Source organism: Diadema setosum, chromosome 8, assembly GCF_964275005.1.
Source record: "Diadema setosum chromosome 8, eeDiaSeto1, whole genome shotgun sequence".
NCBI lineage: Eukaryota > Metazoa > Echinodermata > Echinoidea > Diadematoida > Diadematidae > Diadema > Diadema setosum.
In genome coordinates this window covers 12,663,115-12,690,559 of record NC_092692.1, presented here as the reverse complement: position 1 = coordinate 12,690,559, position 27,445 = coordinate 12,663,115, and the positions used below count along the sequence as shown (strand labels likewise).

General features: G+C 39.4%; 1 protein-coding gene across 1 annotated transcript in view; it reads left to right on the top strand.

Annotated features, from left to right (window-relative positions):
• LOC140231904 (rhomboid-related protein 3-like) overlaps positions 1-5,536 on the top strand; it is an 87,974-nt gene extending 82,438 nt beyond the window's left edge. The window contains exons 8-11 of the mRNA XM_072312055.1: positions 602-714; positions 2,199-2,299; positions 3,796-3,850; positions 4,827-5,536. Of these exons, the coding sequence (XP_072168156.1) occupies positions 602-714; positions 2,199-2,299; positions 3,796-3,850; positions 4,827-5,059 (502 nt within the window). The 3' untranslated portion in view covers positions 5,060-5,536. The remainder of the gene's footprint in view (positions 1-601; positions 715-2,198; positions 2,300-3,795; positions 3,851-4,826) is intronic.
• The last annotated feature ends 21,909 nt before the right edge of the window (positions 5,537-27,445 follow it).

The window sequence follows — 27,445 nt, the reverse complement described above, 5'->3', positions numbered from 1 at the left end:
TTTTGTTTTACTTTTATTTCTTGGATATCTCAGCCATTTCAAAACCAATTTTAATTGAATAAACTTTTAATTCCTCTTAGAATTGTATGCTCTTAAGTATTTCATTTAATAAAGTGGTTTCTAATTATCTCACAAAAAGTTAAAACCTGAATCCCTGTCTCAACCAAAACTATACCATCCCTTTAACCCATGAGTAACTGAACCGCCAGAAGCCGCCCGTCCGCTTTATTAAAGTTTTGTGCTTTACTATTTTTATTGTTTTCATATAGAATAATATAATAATGTAATTTGAAAGAGGTCAAAGGTAATAAAAAAAAAAACTATGTAAGAATTATTTCTGTGACACAAGTCTCGTGGTAAAGTCTTAATAAATAGACTTTCAAATAACTATAACTTATAATACACAAAAATATACATTCAGTCATCTATTTTGCATAATTTAGAAAGTTGTGGAAATGAGAGGAATATTGTTGTACCTTTCATTGAACAATAGGCCATTAAGTATGCAATCTTCAGCTGCTAGTTAAGGTTTAATATTGATTTGCTTTTGTTTCTCTCTTTTTCTTCCTGGTCTGTCGCTTGTGTCGCTTGTGTCTGCCAGAATCGAACATATAATCTTCAACTTTTCTGTCCAAATGCTCCTCGGAGTCCCCCTGGAGATGGTCCACGGCACCAGACGCATCGGCACTCTCTACCTCATTAGCATAGCAGCTGGTGAGTAGCGTTTCCATGGTAAGAGGGGATGATGGCCAAACGTAGAATCACGGCGGTAGCAGCTGGTTAGCGGTGTTTTGTGTAGTGACTGGATGATGTCATGATATCACTATGAGACAGTCAGGGACACACATGACACTCATTAGGTGTACACAGGAGCTTCGTATGTGTGTGTGTATATGATTGTGTGCATCTGTATGTATCTGCATGTGTATTTGTGGGTTGTTGTTGTTGTTGTTTTGTGTTGTTTTTGCATGAATACAACGACTAGGGGGTATGTAGGGTGATATGATTGATGCCCAATCTGCAACTCAACAAAAAAAGATTTTGTTTGACGAACTGAATCATGATGTAACAGTTTCAATTCTCCACTGCTGTCAAACAGCATTAGTGAGTCTGATCATTTTGATTAATGTGAATCATTATTGTATGAGTTTTATGTATACATTGTCACAGGTCTTTGTATAACTCTTTCTTTGAAGGCAACAACTTTATATGATCAAGCTACATTAGTGAATGAAATACTAGCTTCCTGCCCAGGCTTACTTCTGTAGACAAGATGTTTTTTAACCCACCATGTCCCTCTTGACCCAGGTGTAAAAATGGGTACCCACTGGCGATGCTAGGGTAATAATAATGGCAGGGCCTTGTGGTAGAGCAGTGGCAACACTGAAGAGGCTACCCTTGATAAATAAGACCATATTGATATTGTTAGCTGCTGTCACATCTTTTTTTTTTTTTTTTTGGGGGGGGGGTTCCTTGTTTCTGTTTTTGTTTGTTTGGTGATATAATTTTCTATGTCGGAGATCAAATTTAAGTACAGAATGAAAATAAAAAGAATGAAGATGTGTCAATGTATGTGTATGCAATCCTCCATTCTGGTGTAACACTGAGAGATGAGTTTTTCAAGCTATCAGAAGAGTAGTGATATGTTAAGCTTTTCAGCAAAGTCCTGTAAAAGTGGATATTTTTGTGCAAGTAATTTTTCACGCTTGGCTGGGTAAGATGAGTTGCACATGTTTTTAATTCCGCAGAATCAAGGCATGAACTACTGGAACATATAGCAAGCAAAAACATTCGCTTGCTCTATTTTCGCGCTGGTTTCTGGTTGCACAAAATGCGCAAAACTTTCAACACCGATAATTTCCACTTTTACAGTAGAATGCCATTTACTTTTTCCAGGTACAGGCATTTCCCATTATAACAAAGTCCTCAGGACCAGCAGTTTTCTTTTGTTATATCAAAATTTTATTATAACTGAAGGAAATTTTGCACCATAGACATGAGTGATAATGATTTTGAACCTGTCTTTGTTGTGATGAAATTTTGTAATAACCATCTTCATTGTCACGGGAGCACCCTGTATTGAAATAGAATAAATAATGTGCTGAATGAATCGTAACGCATTGCGCAACAATGACAAAAAGATGGAAAAAGAAGCTCTCTTGTAGCACATTGCCCTTTCTTTCTCTCCTCTCCCATAGGTTCCATGGGCACATCCTTATTAGACAGGAAAAGTTTTCTGATTGGGGCGTCGGCTGGTTCCTACGCCCTTTTATCTGCTCACCTTGCCAATGTAGGTCTTGTAAGTATAATGAGACCTTTTTTTCCTCTTCTTGGGTAGTACCGGTGCATTGTTTGAGTCGGGAAGTTAAGAATGGTGTATTGGATCACTGGCTTACACAACATGGTTTAGGGTGATGAAAACAATTGTTGTAGGGAAATGCAGAGAATTTTTTCTTTTTTGTGGTTCAAAGAGGTTAGAATATACATTGTTCTGGTTTTACATGATTCCTTTCACCAGAAATATTAAAAGGAATCATAAAACAGTAATTTTGACCCTCTTGACACAGCTCAGACTATAGTGCGTGTAGAATGAAGTGCCCAGAAATTTAGCCTTACTGTGCCAGACGATAAGAAAAAGAAAACCCAGTAAAAATCATAAAGAATTCTCTTAGCAGCACCAGTTGAACAATAATTGACTGCAAGAAGCTTTTTGAATTCAAACACACGTGTCTGTAGGACAATTAATACATGAACTCAAATTTACCAACCCCTGTTTATGCACTTGATATGTACTTTCACATTAACCCTATTCTAACAGGGGGGGGTCAAATTGACCCCCCCCCCCTCGATGTTTCGCGCCACGATTTCGCAACGCGCAAAGCTTTTGCTGCGTCGTTTCACGACTTTTTTCATTGAAGTCTCCCGCATATTTTGAGACCAAATTTGTGACGTCCGGGTACACCGTTTTGAAGTTACATAATGTTTTGCATATGCATGTCAACCAAAAAACAGCTCAAAATTAATGGTATCGTGTGCAAATCCAATGCAAATTGTGTTTTTTGGTTAAATTGATATAAATTAGATTATTTCAACTTTTAACCATTGAAATTAATCAATTCTAGTGTTGATAAGCCTGAAAAAGTGCCTGCAACAAGTTTTGGCAAAAAAACAATAGAAAATAAAAGGTTGAAAAAAACAGTAAAATACATAAAAAATTAACAAAACAGTAAAAAACAAAAGAAATTAATTTCAATTGAGCTATTTTTTACACAAAAATTGTTTGATGTGTCTTGAGGAATTCTGACACAAAAATTTAGCAATCCTCCAGTCTTTTTAATGGAGTTATAGGTGAAAATATGATTTCATGCACAAATTTGCATAATTAATTTATTAAAAATAGAAAGGCAATATTTTTCTATTGTATGACAATGTAATCTTGTAGTTGACATCCAGCTCTATCTTCAGGCAAAATTTCGTGGTGATCGCGCGATCGGCGGCCGAGATCTGAAGAGGGGGTCAACTTGACCCCCCCTCAGTAAAAACTTGGTCTCAAATAGCCCAGTTAGAATAGGGTTAACTGCCAAACTGATGTGCTGTCGAGAAACTAACAGTATGATACCTTGCTAGCAATGTGATTCAATTTACTTCAACCATGAAATGAATCAAACAGTATACCAGTAGTTCATTTTATTTATTTATTTATTTTTTGAGGGGATGGGGCACTTATGTTTACATATCGTAGAGTTCGTCTCCTTTTTCGACATTTATGTTCCTTTTCTTTGTTTTCCTCTGCAGCATTTTCCAGATTCTAAATTAAGTCCACAGAGAATAGCAGTTGTAATAGTATGTGGTAAGTGTTTCACAGTCTGAGGGAGATACACTTCTTCTTCCGATGAGTGTCCTATTGTCCTATTTGGTTTGTCTGAAACAGTCCTCCCATGTTGTCTCATTATAATGATTTGTACGAAAATAACAGTGTTATCACAACAGCAAATGTTTTGTGTTATCCTCGAGAAGTCTTGTGTCACGTGTGTAAAGTGAAGTACAGGTCTTCAATACACTCTGCACAGGTGCAGATGATTTCGGCTTTGGACATATGAATTAGGATATACATTTATTATGAATATTTGTGCATACTTAGAGAAAATTTTGATGAGGAAAGGTACGACTTTTGATTGTTTAGTGTAGATGCATGCTGGCATGCTGTGTAAAGGCAGTTGACTGTGCAAACGGCACCAGCCCAGTAAACTAAATTACATCACACAATTTGAATGTGTTCATCTGACTTTGTAGCATACATTGTAGGCCCTATATGCCACATATTAATTTCCAATTAGGAGTTGTAAGACAGTTGTGGAGGTGGTTGAATATGTGATCTAGAACCTTGTCATCAGAGTGAGAAAGAATTATTTTACCAGTTTTCAAGAGAAAAAAAAAATAGCGATTTATCACCTTGGATCCGATATAAAAGTCTTCGTTGTTATGAGAAGCAAAATTTCTACCAATTATATTGCAGATATTAAAAAACACTGCAAAACATACTATTTAGCTGCATTTCTTAACCTTTTTTAACCCGAATCCCACTTTGACTCGTAGAAAGTTTGTTTTTCTTTCTTTTTTTAAAGGACCAGTCACATGCATATATCGAATACAAATCTTTCCTTTTTTTTTTTTTTCATTTTGGGAAGACATCGGGAATGTAGCAAGTTTTTTAAGTTAAAATACCCACACCGTATTGTTGTAGAAGCATTCCCTTATATTTGAAGGCCAGTGTGAACACTGACAGTAAAGCAGTTTCTGCATGATTTGTCCGCCCCTTGTTTCAGTAAGCGCAGATTTCGGTCTGGCAGTCTATCGGCGGTACTCGGGTCTGCGGACAGCCGCATCCTACGTCGCCCACATCATAGGCGTGATCATGGGAGTGACGATAGGGCTCTTCATCCTGCAGAACTATGAACAGCGCCTCCACGAACGACTGGGAATGTGGCTCCTCATGGTCGCTTACATCATCTTCATTCTCTTTGTGGTGTTCTGGAACATTTTCTACAAGGCCGGCTAGCCGGTGGCACAGCGGTGACAAAATTCCAAGCGAGACGATCACCCTTAAAAAGCTCAGCAATGGAGAGAGAAACCAAGGGACTACACTTTGAATTCAACTTATTTTACTTGTTGTAATGCCAGGCCCTGTGTACAGACACGAATGCCCATTTCATTGTTCCCCCGTTGGACCAATGTCTTTAAAATTTCTATGCTGATGGCGTGGATGCTCGTAACATTCAACATGTGGGACCAAGATTAGACGTGATCAGTGCAGATGTTTTGGCTAAAGTTGGAAGAAATAAGTTGCTGCATTGGACATTGATGTGGAACCAAAGGATATTTTATGTAGTACTTCTAAGATAAACTGTGGAAGGCCAACCTGTGTAGGTGGGGCTGACATGTAAAGCTTACAGCTTTCTTGTTTCATAGCATCGTTAAAGAAAGCTTGTATAGGTGGTTGAGGCAGTATTTTGCACCTGTGTTTTGCAGAGTTGGAGGGACCAATATTCAAATTTGAAATCTGTAATGATATGCATCTCTTTTCTTTGGCATTGCTGTTTGTTGTTTTTTTTTTCCAGAAATATGTAGATCAGGTGTTGTTTTTCATGAAGCTTTGAAAGGAGTGTGTAGAAAAGCTGTTTATGCAACTGTAAAAATTGAAATAATGCTTCATTGTGCAAAACTGTAAGATATGAAAAAGGTTTGATTTATTTCTTTCTACAATAGAACTGTTGAGATTTGTGTCAGTAGGTGTAGTTGTAACTGGTAGTGGTATTTCTCAACAGTTTGAGAATTCTCATTTCGAAAATTGATTCCTGACATTTGGAATCTATTGCAGCTCACATTTTCTGTAAATCAATATTTATGCGGCTGTTGATTGATTGATTGATTTTTTTCTACAGTGCTTGAAGATAAGGCTTGACGTCTCTAGATTTTTTCCCTCAACCTACCCTGTCCTTTCAATGTTCAGTAGCAATACTTGGCAATTATTGAGCTGGATTAAAACATGATTGTTAGACGTTGACAATCCTTCCTAGTAGTCTTGTAAAAAGTCTGTGCGAGTTTAACAAGAACATACAAAATGAGATCACATGTCTGTGACCAGATACCTTGGTGATAGATATTTTTGTGATGTGGTGACTTATATTTCCTTGGATTGTAAGAGACAAAGATTTTCAAGGGAGACTGTCCCTTAATGAATGTTTATTTTGAGCAGTTTTGACAACACCTTTGGTATGAAAATGTTATCAGAGAATGATAAGAATATATGAAATAGGCTTGTAGCTGTTCCCCACATTCTACCATAATTTCAATCATTTAATGAATGTTGATGCAAACACTTGTGTTTATGGAGCCATGGAGGTATTTTGAATGTGTAACTAAAGATGCGTACTTTAGCATTGAGTGTAGGCCAGTACGTTCCGTGCAGTTTTCTCGGATGTGACTTTTCCAGTACAATACCATTATCATTTCAAGTATTGAATCAGGATATTGCAGCAGTGAGGTCATCACAGTTATCCATACATTTTTGATCGGCAGTTTTGAGATGCAATTATGCATTTTGTAAGCCTTTTGCGAATGGCTTTATTTGGAATGGCTTCTATTGTGGGCTTGAAAAGACACTCCAGGCCGGAATGTCACATGATATTGTAAAACACAATATTTTCGCAGCATTAGATTTTCGCGAGTTGCCTCCCACATTCTATGTACAAAGTGTAGACAAGAACTTTTGCGTGCATTTTAATTTCATGAATCTTGGCTCTCGCAAAATTCGTGAAATTAAAATGCACGCGAACATATTCCTCATTTCACAGTATCCTGGAGGGCGAGGGTAAACCGTAATAGTCGGTGGAGTAATCAAGTCAAACACCACAAAAGAAAACTAACATCTTTAGAGGGGATTTGAAGGCCTGGGATTGATTTGAGAGAAGACCGACTGTCAGGAACAGGTGAAAACATATCACTGAAGACACCATTTTTACTGTGTCAAGATTTCAAGTGGTTGATGTGGTCTGCTACTGGTTGAAAGGATTGTTCAAATATGATGCCAAGAGTAGTGTTGTACAAAAATTGCTTGAAGAGAAATGAATAATACTGTGAACACCAGACCAGTGCTGTCAGTACTGTATGTGCAGAATATAGACTTGATTTTAGTCTTTGTCATTTCAAAATACTTTCCTCTTGCAAAGTGATGCAAAAAAAAATTTTGCTCATGTGGAGCAATAACAATATGGTAATAGGAAACTGCAGCCAAATATGAGTCAAATGATGAATGTGTTCAGGGGCGGATCCAGGAATTCCGTAAATCATAGCGCCTTTACAAAATTAAAGGGGGCGCATGCACCCCCCCCCCCCACAGTTTTTTCTTTTTATTTCTTTCGTTGTAGCAAAAAATAAAGAGGGGGTGCGTGCCCGATGCGCCCCCCTCCGGATCCGCGACTGGTGTTTGAGTCACTACATTAGCCGACAACCTACTTACACTCGGTGAAACTCCCTTTCTTAACTCTTTATGTGCCACGTTCGCATGTCCAACTCAGTCGACGGCGTGCCAACTTCGCATATTCTGCTCAAACCCAACAACCCCCCCCCCCCCAACTGATCGATAAATTGCCAAATGTGACGTTGCAATGAAAGCTTTTCTTGCGTTTCCTTTGTCTCACATATAGCTGCATTTTATGTCGTGATTGACTATCAAGAGGTGTTCCCTAATAGATTTGCATGTAAATTCTAAGTTTCTGTCGCTGTTTTGAGTGCAAAAGTCATGCCTTTACAATAATGTACTTACTGGTCATTTCAAAGAAAAATAATCATCAATTTGTCATGCAATTTTAATCAGAGCAAAACTTGGCATTTTCTCTACAACTTCGCTAACTGCATGTCCAGCTTAACAGAAATCTATAGAAGTTACATAGATTTGAAAAACAGAATGTTTTCTCAAGCTTGACTATGCTGATATCTCAGAAAAATGTGGCACATAGGGGTTTTCCACCATGGCACATATAGAGTTAAGCATAGGAATAGTTATAGAACAGTCTCATGCTCAGTGGCAAGGATGTTGAGTCAGCAAAGGCAAGCTTGAAAACTCATTAATTTGAACAACTTATAGCAGATGGTTTAAGAGATGGTTCCCAACATTGTTGGCTTAGTCTGAATCCCTCAATACAGGAAATTATCTCTCCTTCAGTCAACTCTAGTAAGGTAGTGCTTCTAGTGGTAGGCCTACTGTCTGTTGGTACACAGTGTACAGTGTTGTATATTTTATGTTTAATGGAATTCAACCAGAGCACACGATTGCTCTAAGAGGCCCCAGTAGAAACAGTCTAGCTAGATTCTCTAAGAAATGTATGCAGTATGTACATGGACTAGTGACCTGTCTTTCATTATGGCTCATGAAATAATTCAAGGTAGCCCCGACATGTGGCTGCACGGTAGATGTATTATTAGTGTCAGACTGATTTTCAAACCACATGAAGGAAGATTTCATACTCTGCTCAAGTTGTCCATCCAGGTTGGGTTTTTTGGGGGGGTTTTTTGTCTGTTGTTGTGATTACTTAAGTAGAGGCCACCAGAGATTCATGAAACAGGTAACATGGATGTATTATAGTTGAGAAAAGGACTGATGAGATTTTTAGAAATAGTCTTGGGGAGGCCATGGTGCAGTGTTGATGCCTGAAATTTTCTCTTGAAGAAGCAATACAAGAAACAAATTGAAATAATTATTTTCATCAAACTTTGCACGATGAAATGATATGAAAAGGGGTAATATGTCGTTCACATCGAGGGCAGGAGAGGATGGCATCTGCACAGGTATGAAAATACCAGTGTGCTAGGGCATAGAAGTTCACACTGGATGCAAGTACTGTGGAGGAAGCTATTCTTCTTCAATTGCCTCTTTATGAGAAACTTATGCATTTGACTTCGCATGAAATGCATATTACCTGATGGGCAGTTTTCAAACATTCACATTCTATGCTTACCTTTTAAACAGAGGTTCTTCTTGACAAGAGGCTTGTCTGACATAGCAACAAGTAATATATGCAAACTGGATTCCCGCAATTTAATTTCATTTAAGAAGAGCAGGCTAATGGAATAACTTGTCTCTATGTTCCCAGGAATGAAACATCCATAAAGTTGATTATACATTTACAAAACAGCCTATTAGGTCAGTATGCTTTATTCCTCAAGTATTCATTGCATAAAACAGTGGCGGATCCAGAGGGGGCGCACTGGGAGGGGCGCCCCTCTTTATTTTTTGCTAAAACAAAAGAAATAAATGGAAAAATGGGGGGCTCGTGCACCCCCCTTTAATTATGTCAAGGCGCCTCTCCTTTATGGAATCCCTGGATCCGCCCCTGTAAAATGCATACGTATTACCTATTTAGGTTGTGCTTTCTCCCTTCCTCCTTATAGATAAGTATTCATCAGTATTCACCATTTGTCATACTGCCATTCTAGACCTGAACCAGCTGTAATAATTCAACTTGAGAAGTCAAAAGTTGTTCTAGGTGCAATAGGTACAGCCAGTATTTCATCCACGTCTCAGCATGTTTTCAGATGATGTGCATGTGTTTTCTGCTTTGTATATTTTCAGTAAGCTCTTAAGAGCAAGGTAACTTGAAAAATTCTGATTCATTATGTGCACATGATGAAGATCAGACAGTTGTGGTTAACTTATATGAGAAGTTCGCCTTGGGCTGATGATGGCTTACTTTTTCATAGTGAGTTTGGTTTTTCCAACCTTTGTATGAAAGTAACCCATTTTGCATTGTGTAGATACATTCCTTTTGTACTAAATTTTGCAAAACTGTTAAACAGAATGTGATCAATGTGAAGGGCAAAATTAACTCTTCAGGATGAGTATTACCTTATTAATGTATTTGATTCAGGGAGGGGGAGATGGAAAGAATTCACACATATTGAATCTGATGAAACTACAATGTATGTTGATTGCATTGAGATTTCTTCTAGAATCAGAGCATAATTCTCAGTGCGCACTCATACAATGGCTCTGTATGAACATTGAATATTGCCCAATGAAAACTTGAGGAAATGTGTGGCCATCCCCTTTTAATGTTGTACTAATAATGGAATCTGAAGTCCCACCCCCTTTTCTTCATTTAGTTACCAACTTCCTAATTTCAAAATGTTATGTCAGTGTAAGAAGATGTATTGCATGAACTTGGCCTGCTTTTGTTGTTTTGTTTTGTTTTTTCCCCAAAAGATGAACACATTAATTCTCCGTTCACTTTGGTCGTTAAACAAATGTTTACAATTGTGGTTCACTTCAGCTGCATATCTTTGTTCCATGATGGTACAGCGAAGCGATTTTCTAATGCAGTCTGCCCTCTATAGTTGAGTATAGGTAGCCATATAACATACTGGAGCAGCATCACCCTTTATCCTTGAATGGAAAGATGATAGCAGTCAAGTAGAGTGTACTCCAAAGATAATGTTTGCTTTAATGTGAGCAGTGCTACAAAAAAACAAACAAACAAACAAACAAACAAACAACCGGACAAACAAAACAAAGGGGAAAGAGGGGTGGGAAGTGAAAATTTTATCAAGATTTTAGAGGAATGTTGTAGTCCCTTCACGAAATGGTAGATAGCTTGCTTTCATTCAAGCTATCACAACTTTGGCAGTAGGAATCAGATCTTCCCCAAATCTTCACTGAGCTGCTGCCTGTGGTATTTTATGCTGTCATGCAGATCAACTTTCCCTGTCAGCTTAATTGTACGGAAAGCACTTCAGGTAGTCCAATTCATGGAAGTATTCCAGCAGATCCTACTTGGTTACTTTGGAAGTAAGTTTACCTGGTATTAACTTGTTGAGGACAAGGTGATGTTGCTAAAACACACATTTCCTAAGGACACCTGTGCGGGTTTACTCGGTATTAGTCTTCACCAGGTCATTGCCAGGGCCAGATGCCAGGAATTATCTACAACCTTGCTAAACATTTTCTACATTTGTTAGATAGTATGTCACAACCCATGTTTTCTCTGCTTTGTTGAAAAAGCAATATTTGACTTGGAACAAGAGTTTGAAATGTGTTTTTCACTGTGGTACTGCCAATTCTTGTATTAGGATACACTCAATAGTCACATGCCTTTCCTATGTCATCCATACATACATGTATGCATCTTTAGTTTGGGCCTTTTGCTGAATGTTTTTTGTTTTTGTTTGTTTTTTGTGATGTATGGATGCACACAACAAGCAAATTAACACAAATCACCCATGACGTGAGACATTTGTTACATGAGGCATGCTGTAAGGCCATGAATTTACCCTCACAGCCGATGCTGATTATTGGAACGAGGAGTAGTGCTTTTTAGTCTGTGGTTATTAATTTTACTTATTCCTCCAGGCAGTGGTGCCCTGCTAAAGTAAGCTGTGTTGCTGCTTTGAGATATTTGATATTGAAATCGTGCTTTGAGAAGTCAAATACAAAATGACATTAATGATGCAAATAATGTGTGGCATGTATAGCTCTCATGCACATTGCTTGGTAGATTTCTTGACACTGTGGCTTAGTGAGACTTAACAAAATAAATGTAATTCTTTGTCTCATTTAAACAACTTTGTATGATTTCATCTGAACAAATGAGCCAAAGTTTCAATACTGTGAGCCGGCAAATTTACTGAACTCTGAACTTTTATGCTGAATATTTGTGTATGTGTCATTTTTTACTTGTATTTTGTGCTCTTGTTGCACCGTATATGTGTATAGCTGTATAGCAAAGAAATTCAGTACTGATAAACAAGCTTTTACATTTTTATGGTTCTGTGTATATATTTAGAGCTGCCGAGAAAATAGATTTATTGTTTGTTAGCAGTACTCGTTATTTGAGATTTAGATTTTTGTATTTGCATGTGACAAGATATATATATATGTGTAGGGTTACTGTTTGTTCACATTTTTGTGAAATGTGAAGGTTTGTGATGTCCTCCAAGCATGTAATTCTGCGAGGATGGGAAAATGTCCCCCCCCCCCCAAGAAAAAAAAGGGGGGAAGAGAAAAGGAGGGTCATCATAATCAGCATCAACTGAGCTCTTTATTTGCTGAGCAAAAAACAACAACTAAAAACAAAAAAACTAAACACAGCACAAAGCAAGCATATATGTCTGTTATTATGTATTTTTAATTGCATTTGACCTTTGAACTTCATAGAAATATTGCCTTCTTGAACAAATGAACAAGAAATTCTCATTGCCAGCAACGAACAACAATACAGGCTGAAAGACCCTAGCAAGGAATTGCGATCTTACAAATTTCACTTGTAGAGGGAGGCAAATTGAAGAAAATTCACACCTCAACCTTTACCCCTCTGATTAACATTCTCTTGCTTTCAAGAAATTTCATCCCAGAACTTAATTTTTGTTCGTGACAGGATTTGACAGAGTTTTGAAAGCTCATTCATGGGATGCTATCATCATTTTTGTGTTTTTTTTTTCAAGCCTGCTACAGCCTTAGTGCTCTTCTGCTGCCACAGGCGATGATACGTGTTTTTGCTACATTTCTAGAGAGTATGAAATATAAAAAGAAAAAAAAAATGATTTCGTGAAAACTGAAGGATGACAGCCTGCTTTAAGTAATGAAAGCAAAATGAATAAAAAAAACAAACAAACAAACCTACATTTTATCACGTAAGTTGGTCATATCATGAAATGTAGGCCTATGTGCAGGAAGGTTAATTTCTTTCTGGACAGTCTCGAAATTTCACGCCAGAGGGATATTTTTAGTGTTTGTGAAATCTAATTGCAACTGCGTGCGGGAATCCCCTAAATGACACCATTTCATGATTTATTTTGTTTTGTTTTGTTTTGTTTTTGTAGGGTTTTTTCTTTTATTGCCGGTAAGCAGCATGGCTCAATATTCAAACTATGACACTGATGATTTTGCATGTGCTGTGGTAGTTATGAAAGTGAATAGATTCTTCAAGCATGAAATTATATAAATACGCACTTTTTATGCATTGAGTGAACAACTTTGACATGTTGATATTTTAAAGTGTGAAAAAAAAATGCACCGGTGTGGGCTTTGCCAACAAAATGTTATGATTATGTATCATACGCGTCTGTCTGCTGTCATGTTCGAACACATGAAAATTCCCGACAGGGAAGAAGGTAGGCGTTGCTTGAAGGTTTAGTGTTCTAATGGGAAGATCACACTGTATAGTACAATGTGGAAATGGAATATTCTCTTACTTTCAAACAATCAAATAGTATGGTTTCATTCATGTCATTTATACAATGTATATTGTTTTTCCCAAAGATTATACGTTGTCAAGTCTTCTATATTGCCGAGTCAATCACGTTTGCGGAATTTCTGTTGAAACTCCACTTGTTGGAGACTCTTTGCGACATATCTTTGAGTTCTTCGTCGATCAGAATACAGTAACATACATGTATTTATGTCGAGTATTCACACACAGTATACGTGGAGAGATGATTACACGAGGCAACATCCTCGACGTTGTCAAATTTTGGAGCTCTCTGCAAGAGGTTAGCGGTAGGCTCGCCCTCCGCCACTTTGACAAGGATGCTCCATAGTCTGTTGCCCATCCTTTTACTGCTGCATGTCGTTTCCGTTTGTTAATAATTTTTGTCGTCTTCCTTTGAATGTGAATGCCAGAAAGTCCTTGTTTGTCGTGCTGTTTAGTAGTGTCCGCTCAAGGTATGTTTACCATTTCCAAATTCGTTGCAGTCATAAAGTTGCCGTTAGACTTCTAGTTGCAGGTAGAGAATCTGGCCTATAAATCATCTGGTACGTTTGGATCATGTTTGTTGGAGCCTCGTGCATCATGGATATAATTCTCCGAGCTCGTGAGAAAGTCGAGAAAAAACAATCACGACATATATTCTGAGAAAATCACGCACCAGTGGCCCGTTGCATAAAACTTACCGTTGAATTTCAATGGTAACTACCGTCAAAATTAGGCGTCACAGCCAATCAGCATCAAGGATTATAAGCTTTACCGCTAATTTGAAGACTTACCGCTAGAAAGGAGCGGTAAGTCCAGCGGTAAGGGTTTTATGCAACAGGGCACTGGTGAGAAACATATATCATTTTCACCCTTGCTTTCGCGTCGTGGAATTGTTTCTGCCCAACTGACCTCGCCAAACTGACTGGACATTTTGGGGCATTCGCATTTGGCTGTTAGATTTCATATCGTTTTTGCTCGAGTGATAACCCAATCAGTAGGAACAACAAGATCCAAACGGAGTGGTACAAGGTAGTACAGTAATCCCATCATGGGGTCTTTGCAAGGGTTTGCTGTGACTCAGCTCAAATCTTGATTGGTAGCTCTTGGACGTTCTATCTGATGGTTCATAATGCATACTGCAGCTGACTCTAAGCATCTGAACTCTGTGGCCCGGCGGCTGTGTCTCCTTCGACCTGATAGCTCCAGGGAAACGTTGCATGAAACTTGTAGGTCACTGACAAGTGCTTTCAGCTACTGAAATCCTTGCATCTGATTGACTTAATGAGAGCAAATATGTCAGTGAAAAGTTGCACTGATAAAACACTTGATGAAATGGCCCCAGGTTGCTGTTGGACAGGGGTGACGAGACCTCGCTCTCCATTCCACCATGTATAGGTCATTGTTTCATACAATTTGCAATCACAGGAAACATAGCGTGAAGCCAGTTGAGGGCGCATTCTGTGAACAGTTATGATAGGTCACCAACTTGACCATTTGTTTTAATTTTGCGCAAAGCCGGATGTACTCACGGCCTGCTTTTGTGACCAAGATACAGGATCGTCAAGAGCAGATAAATCTTGGAAAAGTAACAATATTCGACAGGAAAAGACATTTTCTTGCTGATTTTATTCATCTGCTTTTCAGTATCGTTACAACTTGACTGTCGAAGAGCGTGTAGGAAATTTAGAGGAAAAGACAGAAGACGAGGTGAAAACACTCAGTGCGTCGCCTTGTCGAGACTTTGCCAAGTTCCAGCAATCCGTTGTGATATTACAAGTCCTTCCCGTTGCCAAAACTCGTCGGCTTCGGACCTGGACAGCTGATAGTCCGGCACCATGTTAGATGGGATTCAATTAAAGTAGATAGGTCCTCCAACACACACCGCATTCGGTCACAGAACTCTGGACGAACATATAGCATTTTATTTGGATTAATTTGTATATGATTGTGTCGGCGATGCCTCGCAATCCTGAAACGCAACTATGGTGAGGCCGTCATGTATATTCGGCTCTCTGTTTGTCTGTTCGCCTTCCGTCCAATCTCAAAATGCCTAATCCTCAATTCCCTTTTCGAATATTCTGCAGTTCGACGAAAGAAGAAAGTACACCACCCTAACACGTTTCCTAATAGTGTTACTGCCGCCACCGTATTGGTCATTCCATATTCTCATCCAGATTTATATGGCCCTATTTCTAATTTCAACCGGTCAGTAATCGTGAACTATAGTTTTACATAGTTTGTTCTTTCAACTACTCTTTAAGAGACTGCCGATACTGCATTTGTACTTGATGTTGAGACATCATTATTTCGTGTAGCTCCGCCGGTTCGTGATACGTCGGAGGATTCTTGCTTGGATGGGGATGGTCCTAAAGACAATCGACCTATACCAACTCAGACCACGTCCGAGAAGAACGAAGGCTACGAGGTGTAGGAACTACCATAAACCATGCAACTTGAGCCTCTCACTGTATACATTCTCAGAGAACATCGTTTCTACAGTAAGTAAGACCAGAGCTGTGATTATACAATGTAGTAGGTATAAGTTCGTCACGTCATCACACCTATGCATCTGCCATTCTCTGTTTTGTCATTTATGCTGCCGCCTTAGTGGCGTATATAAGACACATTGTGGAGACTTTTCTGATAGGTCGTCATTACTTCTATCTTGTTGATCAGATAATCATGGTGCGTCTTTTTTGGCGTCCGACTCATTCATGAGTGTTCATTGCGATTCATCAAGGAAGGCATTACATGTAGGCCTACTTGCCCACCACCGGTAAGATGTCACAATAAAACCAAAACAAATGAAAGAACAAACACCGATATGACGTCAAGAGAAGTTGCCGTGACTGCGATGACGCATGTCGTTTCCGCGACCAGAGCAGTTTTGTTACGACTTACCTCACGTGAGAACTTTACGTCGAGGAAAGAAACTTGACCACCAGTAATATCACCTTCCATAGACGAAGTACTCGTGATACAAGCTCACAAGGCTTTCTTGAGTTATCAAGAGTAAGTCTAACGAGGCCATAACGCCAGGCCAGTGAGGATCACCAAAGACTTGAAGAAGATCATATATTTTGTACACGCAAGAGTAACGAGTGTTTTGGTGTTTTGCGATGGAATGTCGACATGCAAGGACATTTTAGTTATATGCGTCTTTTTTTTTTTTTGTACTGTTTCGTTTTGCCGTCCAAAGCTTTTGAACTTTGCTGCCGTTAAAACACAGCCTCATGAGCTATATCGCAGTAAAGCGGAGTCCCCATACTTTGTTGTGAAACGTCCTGAATGATTATATCTATTTGAAAGATGTAATTCGATGTAGATCACTTTGCCTTTTGATAAGGCAATTCGGATCGAGGATTACTCTCAGCCTTCGCGGTTGGCGCCATCCGTGATGACAAAAAAAAACCCAAAAAACATACAAGTTGCGGGGCGAGCATTACGTCACAAACACCATTTGCTATCTACTCTTCGAAAAGAAATGATTCATGAGACGATTTCAGGAGATCTTGATTTGATTAACGGGCTTTCTTCTCGGCAGTTGATGATTCTGTGTTAACTTGGCGTGCTGAACGTGAACGTCTCAAATCGAAGTGACTGATGATAACAGTACATGCGGCTGGAAATAATTGGATGCTGCTCTCGTGGATAGCCAAAAAACAAACAAACAAAACATAAGTATGAAATAAAACACATCTTCTATCGTATTGATTAGTGTATTGTCATGCAGTACACTATTCTCCTGCTTTTTTATGCCTCCGCCGCGTCATTCGAAAGGCATGTAAGCCTATATTGGTCCCCAAATGGTCCATCCATCTTCCATGCGGATTGTTACCAGTGTAAATTCTGCACAACTCATCAAGGTACCCTAACAGAACTTGTTGCGTAAGGTTTATATCGTCACACGAATCTAAACTGATTTAACTCGGAGTCACAGCAGTGAAACTCGCCCTTTCAAGAAATTGCAATGTACATGTACTCAAATTTCAATTTTCAAGCAACGATATCAAGAACATACAGCTTAACGCTTCTGCAATAAAATTGTGCACTTTTATAATATGACGACGGTATTTGGTAGCGGTTTTGACCGCAAAAAAAAAAAATACTTGGAGTTTTGTATCGTTACAATTAGAACTGACGGAGTTGACTTTTAATCGTACATTAACAACGTACGAATGTAAATTTTGACATAACTAAACTTTACAGCAATAATCTGAAGCTTATGTCTCATAGTCATGGACATTGATCTTTATCATTTTCCCCAAGATTATATGATGTGAGTGAGGTCATTCTTTGACCAATTTTATCTGTTTGTTTCGACGTTTAATTGCATTCACGTATAATTTAAGGTGACTTTTTATACCATCTGCACACACTGACTGTTCGCCAACAAGTTTTATGAGAAATAACGTTTTCCAAGCGCAGTCAATGCTGCTGCTGCAACGTAGAGCTGTATCATGAGACTTGGATTCGGGATGGAGTTTCGGTACATCAAACACCTTTGCATGCATGGATTCCAGTCTTCAAAATTCAGCAGTATTATACCTTTCATCGATATTGCTTACGAAGCACTTTGCAATTTCCATGTTGTCTCTTTACAGTCAAGGCACAGACAGGGCACAACGTTGGCAAGACGTTGATTGTTATGCTAGAAAGTGCATTTCAGCTGTGCCGACGTGTTTTGAAAAGGAGAGGGATTCTACAGGGCTTCATGTTGATTCTTTGTTTACCTCGGTCAAGATGCGACCTGACCGCTGAGATTCTGGAGCTGGCCGGCAACGCCGCACGCGATAACAAGAAGACAAGGATTAAGTCAATGTGGACATTCGCTACAGTAATAATTGTGCACTTGTGAATTGGGAGAAGTTAGTTGGGGAAAGAAACATCTTTGAGACATAACTATTCAAAAGTCAAAATTTTATTTTCATATGCATGTGCCTGTATTGCATTGCATTTCCATCTTTAGATGATGAATTATATATGAATGATCATAATGAAAAATATCCGTGACGAGAGGAACTTCTGACACCTGTCAATTCAAGATAAGGGCATTTTGTGTATACAAAATAATACACCACGTGTCAGCGAGTGACGAAAAGATTCAACACCACACTATATTTATGGCAAGCAAGAAATACTTTTTTATGTTTTGATTGTGATTGGGATCAATAGTGTCGCCTACAATGAAACTGTCTATACATTTTGCGTGATTTGTTGAAATCTACGCTAACTGATAATATCGAACGCTGGAGTTTTTACGATGAGCGCTGTTTGGAATTCAAGGAGAGTGCAGTCATTACATAAACCTATTGACTGTGAGTGGGCATGTTTGTACACTGTATTGGCCTAGTGTTTCACCCGTCCTCAAGGGAAAATGATATTGCTTTTAAATACGTAACATTCAATTTCATTATAGGGCGGCATTGCGGATCACCGCATTTATGACTTTGATGCTTATGACAGTGCGTATATTGTTCAACAGCCGCGTTGTGACATACAAAGTATATGAGGAGTTGGCAATAGCGGTCAGTCGAAGCCAAGCCGCTTTTTTTTTTTTTTTTCCTGTACAGGTGTTTTATGTGACGAATGTGATTATTATGTATAACAGAGTTTTCATCTGACTATATTGGACGTTGGTAATCCATTCTGCCAATTTCGAACCTGCTGGTCGGGTATAGTTTCATCAAGACCTTCGGCGGTCCAGAAAGTTTTGATTGACATGACAAAACGTAACACAACACAAATACCTGTATTTGCCAGGCTTTTTGACGAACGTTGCGATCATTTTTAGAGTGTACTTTGATGCGTGAAGTATCTTAGTTCAATTTCAAGTTGACGCGCAAGATCCAAACCTTCATATTTCTTTGAAACAAATGTAATTACAGCTTCATTGAGTAGATTTAAACGTGTGTCAAGTAAAATAAGCTATGTGCTCAAATCACTTTCGGTAGATTGACAGTGTGTGAAGAGTACGAACGTGCTTAGGAATTGAAATCGTGTAAAATGAATTTTAGAATATTATCAAACTTGTCCAAAACTGGTTGAGAATCCAAAGATGTTTGTGTACCTATATGTACTTTAACAGCTTCGAGGAATGTACATTAAGTTGTTGGATAGATTTTTTGTAACAATTACGTATGATGAGTACCGTAAATGGGCTTGTTTTCTTTCTAATGCTTTATTTATAAGTCAGTGATGTGGATCATTGCATGTCTTGCCATTGTAAAAGGACGCAAATTCCCTTCCTGTTATAAGTTGTTTTCGTGTCTTGCGTGTGAATGTAAAATATTGCCCTGTGGTGACGTGTCTTTTATGATCCCGTAAAATAAATAATTTTCAACGAGAAACAAGAACCAGCTCTTTAGCCATATCACACGTATGATATAGTCTCTTCTTATTATTACACCTGTGCATTAATCGTTAAATTTTGCCGCTTCGGTTGCCCGTGTGTCGTGCATGTAAGTGTGTGTGTGTGTGTGTGTGTGTGAATGATCCTTCAGAAGTAGCCATTATAGTTGAATGAAAACTTTTCCCCGCTGCATAAAAAAGATATCGTTATCAAAAATTTCAATGAGGAAGTTTAAAGGGTGTGTACAGTTTTGGTCGAGGTGAGGATTTAGCTTTTAACGTTTTGCGAGAAATTCAGAAACCACTCTATGAAATGTCAAAGAGCATGCAATTCTAAGGGGTATATCAAAAGTTTATTTGATGAAAATCGGTTTTGAAATGGCTGAGATATCCAAAAACAAGGTGAAACAAAGAGATCCTAATAAAAGGCATGGCCTGTAATCTTTTATTATTATCACTTTTTTGGATATCTCGGCGGCCATTTGAAAACTAATTTTCATCAAATAAACGTTGAATCCTTTTTAAAATTACATGCTGTTTCATATTTCATAAGAGGTTTTTCATTATCTCACTTAGGTATGTTCAAAACATGAATCCCCACCTCAACCAGTACTGTACAGTCCCTTTAATTCTCCTCTTGCCAGAAACCACTGTGGAATAGGCCGTCAGTATACGGGCACCGAATACGAGGGAGGCAGCATAAGGGCTTTTTACACTGGCAAATGTTTGCTTAGTCCCGTACCAACGGTGGGGTAGTCTGGTTTCCAGACCATTTGCCAACTGGACTCCGCGGCGACGAAGTCGCCGCCCCGCGACGAATCGCCGCCTTTGCCGAACTAGTCCACTTCCTGGACTGTATTCGTAGTGTGCCCGCGTGTGTACGGACGTACGTTGATGGTGTCTGTATGTACACTATATTACACAATTCACCCCTCCTGATTTTTTTCGGGAGTACCAATTGGTGGAGTGTCGCAATCAGCGGTTGGGCGCATTGGGTGGGTGCCGAGTGTGTGGGGACTGCGGATGATAAAAATCGTCCAGTATCTGGACTATTGCCGAACCCGCCGAAGGCAAAGGGTCTGGGCACATTCGCTTCAAGTGGGAGGAGCCTAAATTTACCCCCAGCGAGCGAGTGCAATCATTCTGTCATTACGTAATAAGGAAGAGGTTGACCCCTGCATCCTCACCCAGAGGTCCCAAGGCCACTCTCCATATACATGTCCGTGGAGTATTTCCATGCACTGTTTACTGCATCCTCTGGAGCAATAATCCTGTTTCTGATAGGGCCTATAATCACTATCCACACTATATGCACGGAGCTACAGCACCATACCCAAGACACATGGCATCAAGGTATTCAAGAGCGAAAAATGAAAGTGCAGCGGAGTATTGTGCAAAAATTGTGCAAAAACTCAGTATGTGGATATGAGTTGTGGGTGGGCGGCCCATGTGATGGTGTATGTATTTTTTATGTTCGTGTTTGCTGGTGAGTACGTTCAGTTGGGAACCTTTCTTTCTATGGCAGTGAATAAAAAAGAAACAGATGAATAGCAGCGTGCTCTTCCGATCACGAATTCTTATTATCGTGTCCCTCTCGTGGAAACATTGCGGCAACTGACTAAATTTTAAAAATAATGTTAAGTATAAACATAATTTATTCTATGATATTGTTTATTTCTTCATCTCACATGATAATCAGTGAGAAAGATAATAACATCGCGATATGTATGAGCCCACACAAGAAAAAATGAAGTTTTTAAAGCAGCACAATTATGCAGGTAGGTGAGACTGGGGCAATTGTGGCCCCTCAACATAAAATGTCTTACACCATCTTCTATCCCTTGAAATAGCTCGCTTGATAGCCGTATAGTAATGTGGAAGGTCACTTCTTACCACTACTATGCTCCAACATCCATTCATTTAGCAATTAGCATCTAGATAGGGGGACCAGTTTTGTGACCAGTGCATGTCAAAATCACTTACTGGGTAAAAAGCGCACTCTTCACTTTAAAGATAAGAGTCACATCTATTCATTTCCAGATTATTTTTCATAATGTCACTTGATAATAAAAACCTTTTCTGAAGTGGTTATGAAATGAATAAAAATATTATATATTCCTATAACAGAAGGCCATTGTTTGAGACATGATGCGCTTTGGGGCAATTATGGCCTTCCTGGAACAGACACGTGTTGTACAATTTAATTTGGGGAAAACATTATATTCTATGAAACCTGCAGTATTTTTGGCAAAAACAAAAAGTACGAAATAATTAGGCATGGGATGACAATGATTTCTGTCCATGGCCCGCAACTCAAAACACCAAGAGCGCCATCTATGAATATCTTGCGCATTTTTACTATGCCTCATCGTCGTCCGAGGGGTACTATATATAAGGCAACAACGTACATGCTCTTCTGAATGCTAATTGCGGGAAGGGCACGATTATAACGCTATGTGTGTACATTTGCACATGACAGTATCAGGTTTTATTCCCCCACTTATCTCTGTCACTCTCTGTCATGTAACAGCGCCACCACAGCTTAATCCGATGTCAACTGACCATAGAGCTGTATGATCGTGATATCAATAATCCAACTCTATATGCAACTGACCAATTTCTATGCGCATGCTGTCCTGCAAAACTGTTCCGGAGTTTGCATTTTAGGCCGTTAGGGTATTGGTAACGATGCTTCACTTGACGAAACCACAATGAAAACAGTCTCAAGATGAATTTACCGCAGCCGTGCCATTTATCATTACCAAATGTGACGTATGATAACAACAAAGGGTGTGTTACAGGGAAGGACCAGGTTTCGGTTGTTCAGGGAGGTTCTCCTCTCTCGATCCCGCGTTCATCATGGGTGATTTTACCTTCTGCTTTATACACTTGGCCGTCACAAAAGCTCGACCGCATGCATGTTGTATTTGAGCAAGCAAGGAGGTGACACGACCGCCCTGATTTGATTTTTGTCATCGACCCATTGCGCCCGACCGAAGAATCTTATAGCTACCCGTAGGTCTACCAGGATTTTTGGGCAGGACTAGTGGTAGTGCCGATAGTGCTTTGGCATATCACGTTTTTTTATATGACCCATCAGACGTGTACCGTTCGATCCTAATTGTACCAGCACATGCAGGGGCGGATCCAGGAATTCTACGGGGGTGGGGGGGGGGGGGGCGGGGGCGGCGCGCCTTAACAAAGGGGGAGGAACACAAGCCCACCCCCCCTCACATTTTTCCTTTTCATTTCTTTTGTTTTAACACACCAAAAAAAAAAAAAAAAAAAAAAAAAAAGATAGGGGGCGCCGGCCCGATGCGCCCCTGTCTGGATCCACCACCGACATGGTTCCACACCCGGAGGGTATAAGAGGCAGAGTTATGGTGGAAATATGAGGAAATAGTTGAATTTACGCCCTTGAGTGGTAACAATTTAGGCCTCAGCTACCACTTAATATAAGAACTTGCTTAGGCTACTAGGCATCTACAGTTTCGTTATACAGTACATGTATTTATTTCGTCGTGCATACGTGTACAGTTGGTCTTTTCATCAAGCGATTTTCAGTTAAACTTCAAAATTCCATAAAGGCCTTTCAACGGATTGTCCGATTTTCCTCAAACTGCGCTAACGAGAATGTTCTCATGTAAATTGACTAAATCCATATGTAGGGTCTATATTTGGATTTAATTCCCTTTTAAATAATCTGTGGTATGAGATCGTCACGATGAGAATGATCAGACCCACTCCTTCAAGTATATACTGCAGAAGAGGCGCGTTTTTCGCTCAGACTTCTGGGGACCGTTCATGAAAGTTGTCAGCCCTGACAAATTGTCAATCTCTGACAATCACCATGGTAACAGTCAGTGACCAGAGCTTCTCAGCCATCAAATCCACAGATTTTGCTGAAATTGTCAGAGACTCACAACTTGTCAGCGCTGACTAAATTGATGAAACACACCCCTGCCCGCCATCGCACACCCGTACATTATTACTGTTACACGCACAAGCATACAGCAGACATTGTGCTTTGAACAGTAGGCCGCACCGCATCATTATGCCTGCACCATTCACCTCGAGTAGCAACATCTTTTGAAAAAGCACTCGATCGTTCTTACACGTAGGGCTTTATGACCAAGGGTGCGTTAATAGGAGGCCTACGTACCATGAACGGATCGAGCTGCAGCGCCTTGGTTTGCTGTACCTGTCGCTTCATATAGATGCGTGTAGTATTACATGATGTAGGTCTATTGTAAAGTAAGACCAGGGAGGTGGTATCCGCAAGACCGACGCCCCGCTATGGAACAAGATTACGAAAGTCTTCAAGGAAAATTAAACCCGCGTACAAGCAGTTGGTGGATCCAGGCGCCCCCTTTTTTTTTGTTAAAACAAAAGAAAATAGAAAAAAATGGGTGATGGGATGGCGTACGCCCCCCCCCCCCTTTAATTTTGTATATAGGCGCGCCCCCTCTTTACCGGATTCCTTAATCCGCCCTTGAAGTAAATTGAGTGGATACAGCAATACATGTACATGCAGTGAAGTTTGAAAATTTTAAATGTTATAGTGCTTGACTTATAGGCCCTATGCATATAACATAGGATTTCTAGATATTAGGAGGGGTTTTTATGCTACATGACTGGTATTAACAAGGGAATGTACTCTTTTCGTTAAATATGAAATATTGTGAAATTGTCTTATACAACGTATTTTCTTTATGTCGTTGATCTGCGGTGACGTCACGAACTGCAGTTATAGATCTCATCCAGTGGATGATGGTGGCACCAAAACTTTGGAAAAGAAATCATAGCTTCAGAACGGATAAACTGCCCGATTTTCCTCAAAACTCGCTGATGTGTTCTGCTAGCTATTGCTGTACTGGTACACTCGAGCCACATGAATTAATCGTTATTGTGGGTTTCGTCCCCCTTAATAAATACAATCAGGAAATTGCATGACAGCAAGATCAGTCGATGAGGAAGATTATAGACTTGATTTGACGACAGAAATTAGCAAGTGTATAGATTATATAAGCACGGGTTGTTGAAAGCGACATATTTTAACATGATCGACCTACAGAGACTCCAACTCTCCCGCTCTCGACGGGAGATCTCCCGCCGAAAGCCCATTTTTGCAAAATCTCCCATTCTCCTGCTTGAGATTTCATTTTTCCCGCCCTGGCTCTGTGTCTCCCGCTTGAAATGATTTCTTACTTAGTGTGTTACTTAGTGTGTTGAAAAAAATAAGCCTTAGATAGCAGGAGAGAGCATCTAGAACCCTATCATTTCGCGCTTAAAGCGCCGCATATCAAGTTGGAGCCTCCCGTTCGCTAGGGGTTTCAGGCGGGAGAATCTCCAGATCAGAAGGTGCTTGGGATTGGAGTCTCTGGACCTATTAAGGTCCTACATAGCCTACTTGCACATTATACCAGCGGGCATGTCTGCGAATAGGCTGAACGTGAGTCATGTACGTAACCTTACATGCACGCTGTGACCCCTGTGTTAAAATGTGCATCGTTGTAAAGACGTGTACGACGCGTTCGTACCTTTATAGACACGTATAGGCCTACAACAAGCGTTTTTTTTTTTTAATATGTGCCAGTGTATTATACGAAATGCTCAAACGTTATGCGCAATTTTCAGCATTATTGTCTATCATGTTATCTTTAAACACTACATTCTATAAAGATACATACACATACAAACAAATAAGATTCTCAGTGCTTTTATTATCTGAAGAATGATCCGCGCATTTGGCCTCGTTGTTGTTGTTGTTATTTCTGGCGTCCTCGTGTGGCCTGATATACAGCCGCCAAGGATTTTCTCCCTATATTTGCATTAGATAGGCCTACACGACATACCTAATACCACAGCTTTTCCGTCTCAAAATGGACAGACGGACAATGCAGAAGCGATTGATGTGCATTCATGAACGTAGGACCTATGCATATCGCAAACGCTCAGACGAAATCAACTCGATGGGAGATGTGACAGGTTTTATGTATTATATTCGATAATTTTGTCAAAAACGCCAATTGATGAGATTTTCCTTCACAGAAGTCATTGTCGTGCTATATTTCTAAAACAAAATCAAGAAAAGTCTCCGTTAGTGCGGCGGTTCCCTCTAACTAGCACGTAACAGCAGCTGTCACATTGACAAAACATTGCAGTAAGTTCATTTGCGATGGTTAAGTTCTCGAGGTTTTGCCAGTGTGACCGCGCAAACTTCCCCGAAACTTAATCCCACTCAAACTATATAGGGAAATTGTAACTGTCGCAGTGAAACTTTGCAAAATTTGTCATGTGATCGGATTTTTGGGGCATCTATCGATGGTTTGCGGGCTTTATGTGGGTGAGATATGTGTGTGCACTGTTTAGATCACGTCACCACTGCAAAAGATCAAGAAATTTAAAGGGCCCCTGAAATCCAAATGCATGTTGATTTGTGTTGATTCATGACACCCTCAACGTCACTTTTGCGGTGAAACGAATATCTAGAAACATTCCATATATTTTTTATAAACGATTTTTTTCTTCTATTTTTCTTCAGATTACTTGGGAATGCCCACAAAATATCCTTCCAAACCAATATTCCTCAGTTGACGTCATCTGTCAATCATTGCTAAAGTACTGAAATGTTTAACGAAAGACAATGGACCTTTCCCTCTACTCAGCATAACTTGCGTGTTCCCTCGCCTTGTCTTTTGTTAGTCACATTAATATCACATAAACATTTGGGTCATAATGCACGTGCACAAAGAAGAAAAAAAGTATGCCGTCTAAAGGCTGGTGATTGTGACGTAACAATGAACACATTGTCATGTACATCACAACGGCGGCGCGCTTCGGAGGCCCAGTCCGCAAACAGTTGGTGGACTCATTATATTTTGGGCTTTATTACAAAATTTTTATATGATGGGATGTTTTGTGATAAAACTGACCTACATATATGCATCAAATCTGATAAATCGAACATTTTTAAAATCACCGTTCCCAATGGTAAACAGCACCTTCAACGTGAGGTGTTATTCAAAGCGAATCCCTGCAGAGTTTAGACCTGCTGAAAACATCATATTTCATTGATAAATCATTCTCCACCGGAACATTGATAGGATAATTTGCATAAACAATATCATGATAGGACAGGCTCTACGGTGGTTTTTAATCTTGCTAAAATGAATTTACCCTTTATGTTGATTGACTGAATGAAAAAATAGAATACAGAAGTGTTTTTTAATGAAAATTTGTGTCAAATATATGAATGCTTCAAGTTCTTGGTTAAATCAATGTACCGTCAAAGCTATAAGGCTAACAGTATCACGGAATGACTGAAATTTATAGACTGATTCCATGTGTTTTTCAAGCAACAAAACAGAGCACTTGACCGCCTACGTAAAGATTAAAGAAGGCAGAGGTATACTGTTACTTTTTAAATATAGAAAAGTGATATTTAGTTAATATTAACTTTCCTCCTTGTGTCGCTATAGGTCTATAACTTCCTTGACAACATCACGTATTGTTGCAGCCTTCCTATCCAGCAATGACGACACACAATACCCATCAAACAAATAACTTTTGAAGGCTGTGGGTGGTCCTAATTTCCTCAAACTTTGATGAGTTCCGTCCATTGTTTTGTATTTGTTGTATTTACATATCTTTTGATTTTTTTTTTGTGTGTGTGTTTTCTGATTTTTGTTTTTTATGGTGGGAGCGGTGGTATTTCCCTTTTACATAATGACAGCTATATTGTAGGTCTACCGCAGGGTTTATGAAGCAATTAATTGCGAAAGATTTCTCTGTCTGGAACTATTACTATGTGGTCCAACGAGATAGCACAAAACCTATACAATTGCCCG